Source organism: Balaenoptera physalus (genome assembly GCF_965194825.1).
Source record: "Balaenoptera physalus genome assembly, chromosome: 3".
Classification (NCBI taxonomy): domain Eukaryota; kingdom Metazoa; phylum Chordata; class Mammalia; order Artiodactyla; family Balaenopteridae; genus Balaenoptera; species Balaenoptera physalus.
Genome location: NC_138890.1, coordinates 59,220,884 through 59,234,861, shown reverse-complemented (window position 1 = coordinate 59,234,861; position 13,978 = coordinate 59,220,884). Strand labels below are relative to the sequence as shown.

At 41.5% G+C, this 13,978-nt stretch overlaps 2 protein-coding genes across 3 annotated transcripts in view; both read right to left on the bottom strand.

The window, feature by feature from the left end:
* Positions 1-3,515, bottom strand: part of LOC309657614 (protein diaphanous homolog 1-like) — a 54,772-nt gene extending 51,257 nt beyond the window's left edge. The window contains exon 1 of one of the 2 annotated variants that reach the window (XM_082455312.1): positions 3,458-3,515. In XM_082455312.1, the coding sequence (XP_082311438.1) occupies positions 3,458-3,500 (43 nt within the window). In that variant the 5' untranslated portion in view covers positions 3,501-3,515. Of the gene's footprint in view, positions 1-396; positions 449-3,457 lie in introns of those variants that run through there. The other variant, XM_082455313.1, reaches the window with a different exon arrangement.
* A 442-nt stretch (positions 3,516-3,957) lies between these two features.
* Positions 3,958-13,978, bottom strand: part of LOC309657692 (protein diaphanous homolog 1-like) — a gene marked incomplete at its 3' end in the record, with an annotated part of 42,381 nt that continues 32,360 nt past the window's right edge. Inside the window, exons 7-17 of the mRNA XM_082455516.1 lie at positions 13,600-13,663; positions 12,251-12,390; positions 10,937-11,045; positions 10,365-10,475; positions 9,923-10,041; positions 9,134-9,250; positions 8,390-8,505; positions 7,796-7,860; positions 6,930-7,109; positions 5,001-5,768; positions 3,958-4,110 (exon numbers count right to left, since the gene is read on the bottom strand). Coding sequence (XP_082311642.1) covers positions 3,958-4,110; positions 5,001-5,768; positions 6,930-7,109; positions 7,796-7,860; positions 8,390-8,505; positions 9,134-9,250; positions 9,923-10,041; positions 10,365-10,475; positions 10,937-11,045; positions 12,251-12,390; positions 13,600-13,663 — 1,942 coding nt within the window. The remainder of the gene's footprint in view (positions 4,111-5,000; positions 5,769-6,929; positions 7,110-7,795; positions 7,861-8,389; positions 8,506-9,133; positions 9,251-9,922; positions 10,042-10,364; positions 10,476-10,936; positions 11,046-12,250; positions 12,391-13,599; positions 13,664-13,978) is intronic.

Sequence of the window (13,978 nt, the reverse complement as noted above, 5' to 3'; positions counted from 1 at the left end):
CTGGTAACTGAAACCGGTTATCTACTTGAAAAAAGGATTAAGAATGAAGGTATTCTGAAATGTTATACTAGAGATGTTCAAAGCACCAAAAGCAAAGTAAACCTTGCCTTCATACTGAGGAGCTCTAGATCCTCTGAGTCCTCACCTCTGAAGTTTCCCTAGCTTGAAATTCCTTACCTGATAAAAACCTAAACTCTAAGAAGCCTAAAAAGTCTTTTTTACTAAAGTGTTTTTGGGGGGCCATATTGAAAGAAAGGGGCTACTTGGGAGGAGTCTGTATTAAGTCTGCCAACCAAGAGAGGGAGGCTCAAAACTGCATCAGGTAAAAACAAAAACAAAAACAAAAACAAAAACAAAAACAAAACTGCATCAGGAAAGGCAGAGCAGAGGAGTTACCCTGATCACGGTGGGTACTGTGGCACCGGGTCCACATGCAGCACCTCCATCTGCTACTTGATGCCCATGTACACGATGTCAAAGCAACTATTCTGTCACCAAGAAATACACATTAGAACAAGCCCTGACATTCAAATACTGCTTGCATCACCATAGATTTGCAGAGTAACTCAAAGGAAAAGAAAGGAAGAAAATGTAGAAGAAAAAATTAAACCAAACATTAAAGTCAGTAAAACACTGAAAATGCAAAGAAGAAATAATTTTTAAAGGGAGCAGCATTTGTTTCTTGGGAGAAGATGACTGGAAACATACAGATGTAGTGTGGTTGATGACAAGCAGGAAGGTTTCGCTGCATGTGATAACTGTTAGAGTTGGGTAAACCATGAGTACTTGTTTGATAGGAAAAAGAAATCTCTCCCAGGAATTTCTTAAAATGATTAAGATTTAGGATGTTTGGAAAATTGTTCATGATTTAATAATTTTCAAGAACACCTTCTCTAGTGCTTCCTAATAAAAAGACTGGGAAATTGGCTTCTCTGGTGGCGCAGCGGTTGAGAATCTGCCTGCCAATGCAGGCGACACGGGTTCGAGCCCTGGTCTGGGAAGATCCCACATGCCGTGGAGCAACTAGGCCTGTGAGCCACAATTACTGAGCTTGCACGTCTGGAGCCTGTGCTCTGCAACAAGAGAGGCCGCAATAGCGAGAGGCCTGCGCACCGCGATGAAGAGTGGCCCCCACTTGCCCCAACTAGAGAAAGCCCTCGCACAGAAACGAAGACCCAACACAGCCATAAATAAATAAATAAATAAAATTAAAAAAAAAAAAAAAAGACTGGGAAATTAAGACAGGGTGCCAATTTAACACCTGAAAGTCCTAACTAAAGATATTTAAATACTAGCTAGAAATGTCCTTCGTCAAAGTAGCAGCAAACTACTAATGATGATTATTATTACATGAAAATCAATACTGACACTAAACTAAACTAAATTGACTAATTCATACTTATTCCTTTCAGATTAAGATACAGAGATTTCTAAGAATAATTTAAGAGGGTGGGGGGGAGCCAAAGCTGTCAGGAAGTTAGAATCATCAATGAACAGAAAGTAGTTTCCAGGGCAGAAATTGAAGGCTAAAGGAACATTAAAAAGTTTGGTTACACTCTTGAAAATAACAAACGATGAGATAAGGTCTTGCTTAGGTATTTAAAAAATACTACATACCAGGACTTCCCTGGTGGCGCAGTGGTTAAGAATCTGCCTGCCAATGCAGGGGACATGGGTTCAAGCCCTGGTCTGGGAAGATCCCACATGCCGCGGAGCAACTAAGCCCATGTGCCACAACTACTGAGCCTACGCTCTAGAGCCCGCGAACCACAACTACTGAAGCCCGCACGCCTAGAGCCCGTGCTCCGCAACAAGAGAAGCCACCGCAATGAGAAGCCCAAGCACCGCAATGAAGAGTAGCTCCCACTCGCCACAACTAGAGAGAAAAGCCCTTGCACAGCAATGAAGACCCAATGCAGCCAAAAAATATATATATATACACACACACACACACGCACACACACACACTATATACCAATTCACAGTGGGAATATAATGCCAAGGCAAACCACTAAACTGCAGAAAACTCCACTGCAATCAACAGCAATACAAATGTACAGGATAAAAGAAGGATGGTGACAGAGCAGGGAGGAAAAGGGACCCAGTCAGTGTACGTTTGCAGTGGCACTCAGAATGCAGCCACCAGAAAGAAATGACACCAAAGGCCAACACAGGGATACATTCTGTGAACTTACAAATTTAGCAAATTTGATTTTGATTTTCATTGTCAACTAGTCTTTGTTGATATTCTAGAGTAGTATAAGTGGTCATTATCACAGCATTTTTAACAGCAGGTAGAAGTAACTCTCCGAGCTGAACTTCAGTTCATAAGGTGATATATCTCTTAGAGGAAAAGGCAACTTTGCCTGGAATGCTAGGGCAAGAGGGCAGGCCTGAGCACTGTGATCTTTGACTCCTAGATATATACACGTAACTAGGGGCTGCCAGAGGCACAGGTTTCTTTTTTTTTTTTTGTATTTTGGCTCTGTCATGCCATGCAGCATGCGGGATGATTCCCTGACTAGGGATCAAACCCGGGCCTCTGCAGTGAAAGCACCGAATCCTAACCACTAGGCCACCAGAAAACTCCCTCTGTTAGGTATCTTATTAGAATGAAGTACAGCCTAGTCCCATCAGATCACTTAAGGAAAAAAGTAGTAATTGTTTTAAAAAATGCTTATTTACTGGCAGGGGGAGGGAAGGAGTGCTCTGAAGTTGCACTTAATTGTCATCACTAGGGTCATAATAAACCTCTAAAATAAACAAAAAAGCTGGAAGATGGAAATACAAGATTATTAGGTTATAACTGTCATTAGGTACATGACAATATCTTTCAAATACTGCATCCCTCTTGGGAAATAACTGTAAGTGTCCCATCACAAAACAGCACGAAACCACAAGAATTAGGAAGTGAAGAAAGAAAAGGGCAAAATAGATCAGCTCTTCTAAGATAAAGGGGAAGATATGAAGGTGAAGAAGAAAAGCAAGAATTTATATGAAAAGACAGACCAGAAGTCAAGACCCCTGGATCTGGTCTTATACCCTTGGGCAAGCTACCTAACTAATCAGGCTATGTAAGCTATGGAATGGAGATAATATACACCCAACCTATCTCATAAGGTTTCTTTGCAGTCCTAATAGGGTAAAATATGTTAAAGCACTTTGAAATTTGTAAAATACGACACAAATGTAAAGTAACAGTATTATTATTTAAGTTGTCCCTCACCTTCCAAAGAAAGAGCAAGTATACTGTAGCTTCAGCTTAAAATAATTTTCTTCCCTGTCAGCTAACATCAGAGCTACTGGTCCTTCTGGACTCTTAAAAAAAAACTAGCAAAAGAGAAATCAATCCCCAATTTCTAGTCTTAGTTTTCTAAAGAGAAATCCCTTTACATCTGTTTCATTTTTTTCTCTAATATTCAAGAGACCCAACTACAAGGCTCTTCTGTATTCTTACCTTTTGAAGCTGCAGGAGCAAAGTGCCAGGAAGGAGAAAGCATCAAATATTGGAAAGAAATGGAAAAAAGAAAAGGGATCACATATGGTTCTTTGTTATCATACAAAGACAGTTGTTCAGCCACCTCACCTACTAAAGACTCTGCTCAGCTCTTATCAATTACATATGTAGGTCTAAAGATGGCACCTTAAAGGCAGTGCCAGAATCCATTCAAGAGTATCATCAAAATGATACTCTCAGCCCAGCCTGAGCTCTGTCACATTAATCTCATATCCCCACAAGTTACACTTGTGTAAAATACCTACATGCATGTAAAATACCTACATGCAAAAAAACTGGGGGGAAAAATACGTACATGCAACAGTTCTCTTTGCCAACTCCAGCATCCCCAGAATACAAAACCAGCTTATTTTCTTCTGAATAGGAACTCCCAGCTCTCTTCAACCCTCACCCAGGGAAGGGAAAGAAATGGGAGACCCCCTTAACAAATGTTCTAAGTCCTACACTCGCCCTTTGCATGAAAGAGGAAAGGACTCACTCTTGGTCTGGGCAGAAAAGGTAAGGGTAAGTTTGGCGAAAAGTTCATTGTTCTCAAATCGGTCCTCCTTCACCTTTGTCCAGAAGCAGTCTTGGGAAAGGTCCTCAGCGACAAACTGTGGATACAGGCAGGTGTTAAGAGTTGCTAAACTGAGCTCTGTACTTTCCATCCTAGAAAACTGATTAAGATGCAAAGGAAGCAGCTGGCTGGTTACTGTCAACATCATACTAGAATAAGACTAACCTGAGACACAGAGAACAGCTATGCTCTTTGTGGTGGGACCAGGAGATGATGATTCCAGGTTATGTGTCTATTGGTGATTATTCAACAACTAGAATCACTTATGCTGCTTATCCTCCTTCTAACCCCAAATCCTCTACTTCTAGAAGCATTAAGGCTTTATTTCACATCTTCCCTTGCTCTACGTTACACTCTTCCCATCAGGGTGGCGAACTGTACCAAATTTGTTCATTTTATGAACAAATTCCTAAGCTCCTTTATTTTAACTTGGTTTCCAGAAGCAAAAGGCTGATGCAGAATCACAGCGCTCTCAAACACATACTGTGCCATGCAAACATATCCTGTGTAACTTATTTACCGGGGTGTGGCGGGGGGGCGGTGGGAGTGGTAGGGAGTTGTATTCATAAATCCATGATTTTTGGATCAGCAAAATTATCAGTACCTTGCAGATTGGTGAAATGACTATTATCAAACTGTGTGGTATCCCATGGCACTCATATCCTCAGAGAAAAGGGCAAAAACATTAACTTAAGGATAAGTTTAGGTTTTGCAGCAGAGTATAGGGCTCGAAGAACTCTCCCAAGTGATATCCAGCATATAGGATATGCCTATTATCTGCTGAATAAACATATACATGAGTGGAACTTGAAGACAGACAGATGTGAGCCATAAGAAAGGGAAGCCAAACCATGCACAAAACACAAAGTAGGAAACTGAAGTGGTTTCTTAAAATCTACAGATGAAGAGATGGACAGAAATTCTCACCTTGGACCAGTTTGGCCTCCGGAGCTGTACCTCTGGCTTGTAAAGTTTCTTTGGGGTTAATCCAAATGGCAGAACTGGGGCTGCAGGAACTCCAAAAGGGAGAGGTGGAGGAATACCAGGGCCTCCAGGAAATGGAGGGGGTGGAGGGATTCCACCAGGAAGAGGGGGAGGGGGAGGTAGCATTCCTGGTCCTCCAGGCAAGGGAGGAGGAGGTGGGGGGATGCCAACACCCCCAGGCAAAGGGGGAGGTGGGGGGATGCAGGCACCCCCAGGCAGAGGAGGGGGTGGGGGGACGCAGGCACCCCCAGGCAAAGGGGGAGGTGGGGGGATGCAGGCACCCCCAGGCAAAGGGGGAGGTGGGGGGATGCAGGCACCCCCAGGCAGAGGAGGGGGTGGGGGGATGTAGGCACCCCCAGGCAGAGGAGGGGGTGGGGGGATATAGGCACCCCCAGGCAAAGGGGGAGGTGGGGGGATGCAGGCACCCCCAGGCAGAGGAGGGGGTGGGGGGATGTAGGCACCCCCAGGCAGAGGAGGAGGAGGAGGTGGTGGAGGAGGAATGGCCCCACCCCCAGGAAGAGGGGGTGTGGAGGCTATGCTAACCTCTCCTGGTAAAGGGGGTGAGGGGGGAATGACAGGTTCAGAGTCACCAGGTAAAGGAGGGGCAGGGGGAAAAGTAGCACTGTTAGGAGGGGCTAAAGCAGTAACTGCAGTGGAGAGTGAAGCCACTTCTTTCTTGGCATCTTCCAGTTCCTTGGACAGCTTGGCAACCTACAGAAATAACACCAATGGGAGTACTTCTCACTCCACTTCAGGGACCACTGGGGCTGGAAAGGACCTAAGAAATTACTTAATCCAAACTTCTCATTTTACACATGAAGGGAGTGAAAGGAGTCAGACAGTTGAAAGGCTCCACCTGAAGTCACATAGCTATTTAGTGACAGAGACAAAACTAGAATTCAGGTCTTCATGTTCCTAGTTCAGTATGCTCTGCATTAAAAAGGCAACTTCAAAGTTATGTTAAACTCTCTCTTTGATTAGAAAATGCAAAGATCAGGACTTCCCTGGTAGCGCAGTGGTTAAGAATCTGCCTGCCAACGCAGGGACACGGGTTCAATCCCTGGTCTGGGAAGATCCCACATGCCGCGGAGCAACTAAGCCTGTGCACCACAACTACAGAGCCTGAGCTCTAGAGCCTGCGAGCCACAACTACTGAGCCTGCATGCTGCAACTACTGAAGCCCACGTGCCTAGAGCCCATGCTCCGCAACAAGAGAAGCCACCGCAATGAGAAGCCTGCACACAGCAACGAAGAGTAGCCCCCGCTCACCGCAACTAGAGAAAGCCCAGCGCAGCAACAAAGACCCAACGCAGCCAAAAATAAAAGTAATTAATTAATTAATTAATTAATTAATTTTTAAAAAAAGAAAGAAAATGCAATGATCAAGTAAATCAAATATTCTAGGTACATAATTAACATATGTGCTATACAGGTAATTATATAACCACATAGGTGATCAAGTTATCAAGTATCACAGATCATATAAATATCTATAACTGCAGAGAGAGTGTGTGGGCATAAATCTGTCCAGAGATGACTAAAATAAGAGAAAAATAGCAAATATGAGAACAGTGTATTTAGTATTTACTCCTAAGTTTATTAGAAGGCTATTATCTTTATTTCTGGGTAGTACTGTGACTCATTTATTCTTTGTGTTGTTCTGTATTTTCCAAATTTTCTATCTTATGTATTACTTACTCCCAAAACAAAACAGCTTATGATTTTAAAAATATGCGCCATCTAAGTAGATTACCTATTAGTATCTGAACCCTCCCTGGGAGTAAGATGACAGAGTCCTGCTCCAACACAAGCTCACCCTGAGGCTGCTGATGGCAGTTACAGGTCACTCTGCCTTCCCTGTTCAGATATTACCTCTCCTGTGAGCTGAGACACTTCTGCTTCCAGGTTCTGTTTCTCTGTGGCAATTTTTTCCTTTTCAGAATCCAATGCATCCTTTTCTCCCTGAAGATCCTGGAGCTTCTGCTCAAAGTCACTTTCCATCTTTTTCATTTCCACCTGTAGCTCATGTCGGGCTGTTAACTCTGAGTCCAGCTAGAGGAGAAAGAAATCAGGCTCCTGGTAAGCTCCCCATCTCAGCAAAGCCCAGGTGTTATTCCCCATAATTTACTGTTTTGTGCTAATCCTTGATCTGTTGAGCTCACAGACCCAAGGGATGCCTGGAAAAAAGGCCACCATGATTTCGACCTTAAAATCAAGGTTAAAGGAGTGGGAAGCCAGGGATTATTTCCATAGTCTATCTATACTTTGAGTTATTTTAAAAAACAGCAACAACTAAGATTTTAAAGACATTTAACCAGGACAGCTAAGGTGCACAATCCCAGTAGTCTCATGGATCAAAAACCTATCAACAATAGGAGTCTTTAATCAAAGAGAAAAAGAGAATTCAGACATATTCCAGTTCCTATTGTTCTATGGATAAAAGGCCTGAGACACCAAGCAAACTCGAGTGCTGTCAATGTTATATGAGAGTGTCACCTGTCTTTCCTCCTGCTCAGGGGCCCAAGAACTGTGCAAACTCACGACTGACTAGCTCCTCATGATCACATCCATACCACTTTCTCCACTGAGTAACCTAAACCAGAAAGGTTTCCCCTAGGAACTGCTATTGTGTGCTGAACACTGAATATATCACAGGTAATTGTTTCACATGTCAGAAAAATCAAAATCCTTAGACAAAGAAAGATATACTCCAATTATTTTTGATCTCTCATACATACCTTTTTTTCCAGCTCTGTAGCTTTGGCTTCAGATTTCTCCACCTTTGTTTTATCAATCATTTGATCTAAAAAGAAGGCCAACAGTCAGAAAGTCAAGTTCCCAATTCTCGTCTTCCCCTCTCACTGCCTAAGCCCTTCCACATAACCAAAGGGCAGTCTTTGTTCTTTTTGTTTATTTTTCTTATCCTTCTTAATGTTCTGTACTAGACAAAGAAATGGAACTTTCAGTTAAGTTCAACATATAATTTCTGAGTGCCTATTATGCAGTAAGGCCACCATGCTGGGTGGCACAGAGAACGCCTACAAGTAATATTTATGAATCTCTGGGACCAGCAGGAGTAGCAGACAATAGCTGAAGTCCCTTCAAAAGGTGGGGTGGTGTATGAGACAGGATAAATTTTTAGAATTATGTAGAAATAAACTAAAGGCCTGTATATTCCTAGCACATATATTGGTTATATCACCTAAGAAAGGGTGAAAATGGAAATACCGGGGGCTAGAAAAGTATCTTCTCTGAAATTTTCACTGAAAGAAAGATGCAAAATGAAAGCTAGAAGAGATGTTTTATGGAACCAGACAGGCAAATATGCTTACCAATCAATCCCTCAATATCAATCTGGAGGTGCCGGCACTTGAAGTCAGGATCAGCCCCATTCTTGTGCAGAACTATCTGAGAAATACATTCTTCAATCAACTTATAGTACTGTGGTCTACAGAAGAAACAAAATAAGGTTATTAAAGGAAAACCAAAATATAATTTTGGTATTCAGGATCAAGAAAGGTAACTGCTTTGACAGCAGAAGGACCTGAGGATAAATGTTCTGGAAAAGACCTTTTCATAAAATTAACAGAGTATTGCTGCCATGCTAAGAAATCCCCCTCTTCCACATCAGCTACCCCATCTACTTCAGATAGTCAAAACTTCTTGCCATCTGCCTCCGAGTGCAAATCCTGTTCCATCTAAAATTTGAGCTTGATCCTGCCTGTGATGGATAGTACTATTGCTGAATCTCTACTCTACTGCTTGAATCTCATGTTCCAACATGAATGAACTTTAAATTGCTGCCTTCCTTTGCTATCATCTTTACTCCACCTCACCACCCCATTCCAAAAGAGGGAGGCAGTTCACCTTATACACTCTCATCTCTTCCATAGAGATGCCTTTCAGTTGGATTAAAGGGACAACTGGCAACTCCCTTTATGTCTGAAACTAAAAATGAACTCTAATCCATGTCTTTGTCTTTTCCTTTCCTCTCTACAGACAATCTTTGAATTTAAGAATTTTGCACTCTCCACTTAGGCTCAAATTCAAAACTTTCCACAGGTGTACCATCTTACCTGGCCTCATAGTCATTTCGGACTAAGAGTAGGTGCTGCAGGACGGACAGGAAGTGTTGCTCTGCCTTTGAATCCTTCACTGTGTTTAAGAGAATCTGGAAGACTTCATTTAAATCAGTGGAAAAGGAGAAGAGGCTAAGGAAAGCATATATTTAGAAACTATGTTTGACAGGTAGCTTGCCCAACTCTCGGGAGAAGTAGCAAGATGGCACTTCTATTCTAACAGCTGTTCCTCCTGTAAACCCTGCCCTAAACTTTAAGCTCTATAAACTTTCTTTGGCCAGGGGTCCAGTGAGTCAGGGGGTACTATACACAGAGATAGAAAACTCCTAGTACTTGGCTTGAAAATCGAGCAGTAGACAGACACAAAAAGGTAACTGCCTTAAAGGCACTTGGGGCAAGTATCAATAGGTAACCAAATTACTCCCCCTGTCCGTCTCATGGACACATAGAAGAGAGCAAATTACAACCTCACTCCCTGACTTGTCTGTGTTCTCCAAAAACCAGCTCTACATCTTAATAAGCTAAGCTATCATGTTCTAGGAGGTCTATACTAATTTTGATGGCTGCTTCCATGTTGAGCAACCCTCAGATCACCTTTCCCAACTTCTCTGGTCCACACTGAGGTAAATATATCCAATGGCAATCAAAAGGCACCTGCCTAATCTACAAAGAAGACAGGGCTAATGCCCTAGTGTAAGTCATCAACTCCACACCATTCCTTACAGGGATCTACAACTGAATGCAACTGAATGTCTTGTGTCTTCAACACAGTCAGTAAAAGGATATTCCATCTCCATTCGAATGTCATCCAGCCGTCCCTTCAGGTCATAGGAATCTTCTTCTCCTTGTTCATCAAACACATTTAGTTGCACTCTCATATCATCATTTTCAATCTCTCGAAGGTCCTGTCAACAGCAAAAGTATAGGCCAGGGAACCCAAAAGTGTCCTATGCTGGTTAAAACCCCAAACATTTCAACCTGTTTTTTTTTTTTTTTTTTTTAATTTTTAAAATTTTGGCGTGCCGCATGGCTTGCGGGATCTCAGTTCCCCAACCAGGAGTTGAACCGGGCCCACGGCAGTGAAAGTGCTGAATCCTAACCACTAGACCACCAGGGCACTCCCTCAACCTGGTTTTTAAACTGAAAACCAAAGTCATCCCAGGGATGATGGGGTTATAAGAGCAGGAAGGAACCAGCCCAGCCTTTCTAATGAAGTGTTGCATCTCACCTGCAACACTTGATGCAGCCCCAAGCGCATCAGTTCGCTTCGGATGTGAACTCGGAAGTCAAGTTCTTCAGCTGGTGTGATGAGAGCGTTGATCAGCTGTAGGCATCCCACCTAAAATAAGAAAATTCAGCAGCTGTGTCAATGCTAACTCCTAGAGATCAAGATTCCATTCTCTTTACATGCATTCTGAGGCCCCCAAATATAACCTAGAAGATTCAGTACAAAAACTACAAGAATGACTTCCTTATATATAGCAATACAACTTGGTTTAAACACAGGTCTGGAGAGCTCAGAGGTCTAAAGTATTCCAGGGATTCTATGGTATAATTTGTCCTAGGCCTTGATTTTTCTAGCTTGTAAATAAATACCATGCCTTTTTTTCCATCTCATAATGAGGAAAACAGTTCTTTCTCTGCCTTCTTGGAGAGAAGGGTAATCATTTTCCCTTCAGAAAGAACTTTGAAATACATATCATTGGTAACCACTCCACGTGTTCTCTTAAAAGGTCAAATGAACTTAAGTCTTTCTATCTTGAATTCTACTTTTGGGCCAAGTTTCATAGGTATACATGCCTTGAGAGCAATGGAGGTCCCACTTTTTAATCCATCCAGCAGTGGCTGAAAACGTTCCACCTCATCCATTTCAGCTCTTTCTGTCATCGCCTCCAAAACTCTTTCATTCCTGCCAGAGAGTAAGGAAAGGGAGAGAACTGGTCAGGTGCTCTGACACAGACAGGTACACAACAGGTATATTATACAGAGGCACAGATCAGTTAGGAAACAGACATTATCAATGTTCTGGATTTCTCACATTATTCTTCTCATCACCTAAGGCAGAGGCCAGATCAACAGGAAACTAAGGACCATCTCTTCAGAAAAATGCACTCCCTAAAATCCGCCCCAGACTCCTACCTATATTTACCAAATTAAGACCCCATGTTCTATGGCATATAAATTGGTACAACTTTTGGAGGGGCATTTAACAGTACCAATTTTTTAATGCACATAACATTGGCCTACTTCTAGAAAATCTATCCAACATAAACACATAAATATGAAATAATATATGTACAAAGAATATATGCACAAGAATTAATAATAAAATTTTTTATCATCTGGAGCAGGGGTCAGAATGTGCTAAAAAAAAATTCTACCTAAAAGTCTAGCAATGAAGGAATCATTAAATTATGGGACATACAGCGTATGAAATGCTAAACAGCCACTAAAGATAATAAGATAGATCTAGAAGTACTGCCAGAGAAGAATGTCCAAGAGCTACTGTTAAGCTGAAAAGAATGGTGGTATGATTTAGCTTTTGTTAAACCAAACCCCTCCACAAAAAAAAAATCTATCCTATACATGAGATTGGTTTTATAGGCATAAGCCATCTTTCCTTAATTCTAAGAAACCATCTTTTGGAGTGGCAGGTGTGTTAGAATTTAGTAAGTATTTGTCTGTGCTAGAAAATGATCTGTGAGACTGTACCACACCATTAACAGTGGTTACCTCTGCAGAATAGGGTTTGCCAAAGGGATGACGTTGTTAAATTGTACTTCATATACTTCTATGTTGTTTGAATTTTAAAAATAATGTTGTGTTACTTCTGAATTTTAAAAAAATGTAAAAAGAAACCCTTGTCCTAGACAATACAGACATTAATGGAGATCTAGGAGATCCTGCTGTACCTTTGATAACCAGTGGTACATGCAGAACAGCTTCCATCTCTTAACAATCTTTCTTAAATATTAAGATACACAGTGTTCATGTAAGAAATATAGTCTTACCTAGTATTTAAGACTAAGTGGACACCCAAGCAACTTAATATTCCTCTAGACTAAGGAAGACGATAAAAAAAAATAGAGAAGAGAAATAATTCCAGTCACATACATGTCTTCTGGCTGTGGTAGGATACAAAGAGCAGAAAGCAGCTTAGCTGCATCAATCATCATGTTGGGGACAGCAGGATCCATGGCTCTGACCAGCAGCAGAATTCCTTCTTCTGTCTCCAACATGGTCTTGATTCCAAACTGGTAGGACAAAAAGAGAAAAGGGAGGCTTAAAAATGAGAGCATCTAACCAAGGACAAGTTTACGGGTTCTTATGGATTGAATGGTGTTCCTCCCAAAATTCGTATGTTCAAGTCCTAACCCCCATTACCTCAGAACGTAACCTTATTTGGAAATACTGTCATTGGCAGGTGTAATTAGATTACCATGAGGTCAGACTAGAGTAGGGTGGGCTCTTAATCCCATATAACGGTTATCTTCATAAAAAGGGGAAATTTGGACACAGACGTGCACACAGGGAGAACGCCATGTGAACACAAAAGCAGAGATTGGAGTGATGCATCTACAAGCCAAGGAATGTCAAAGATTGCCAGCAAGACACCAGAAGCTAGGAGAGAGGCATGGGACATACCCTCTCTCACAGCCTTCAGAAGGAACCAAACCTATCAACACCTTATCTTGGACTTATCGCCTCTAGAACTGTGAGATAAATGAGCTTCTGTTGTTTAAGACACCCAGTTTGTAGTACTTTGTTATAGCAACCCTAGCAAACTAATATAGGGTAGAACACTTTTTCCAATATAGCTAAACAGAAATGAGCATAGCAAAATAATTTTCTAGCAGACACAACAGAATTCTATGTCTTCCAAGAATAAAAACTTTGATTCTTATGTTTCTTTTCAATGCTCCCCCTAAGCCAGTGGAATAATTATAACAAAATTAAACAGTGAGGAAGACAGATTTGCACTCAGGAACAAATAACTGTAGGTTCCCTAAGTTGAAATACTAAACAGACAAAAAAAGAAAAAGAAAAAGAGAAAGAGAAAGACAGAGAGAGAGAAAGAGAAAGAGAAAGAAAAAGAAAGAAGGAAGGAAGGAAGGAAGAAAAGATTGTACAGTAGGAATAGACTGGGGAAAAAACAACAACAAATAAGACGAAAATAAAGTAAACCTTCCAAAAATAATAACTACAGGTCAGGAAATTTAAGAATTAGCAAAAGAAAGTATAAACAGAAAAAGAAAATTAAGCCTATCCTCTGAAACAGACATTACAACTGAGGGAAAAGATCCATAAAAGTATGTGTATGTGGCGATCAAAAAGTTACGATACTAAAAGGGAAAGCTAGAAGCCTTGAACCTCATATTCCTAGGTCTTTTTTTGAGTTTGCCAACAGAAGAGAAAAAACAGCGGTCACGATGGGGGTTGAATGAGAATGGGAAATATCTCACCTTGTTGTTCATAAAAGCTTTCAAGCAGCGGATGATCTCATGCTTGTTACGGCTATCGTAGCTTCTGCATGTAGAAGACATAATCAGTGAAGTCCCTTTATTCTATACCCCTCCCCCATTTGACTTTTCAATCTTGTAAACAAGGGTCTTAGGAACACTCCCAACTAGTAGCTGAGTAAATTCTAGCACATAGCACTCTACCCTAAAACACTGGCAAAAAGAGGTAGCTGAAGAAAGAACCACTGGTTAATCCTCTCATAAACCAAGAATTCAGTATTACATTAAAATCTTCCCTTCAACTCCCTGTAGGCTCCTAAGGGCTAAATTCTATCAGGATAACATCCCACCTATTACTGCTTGCCTCACTGCGTCAGAGGTT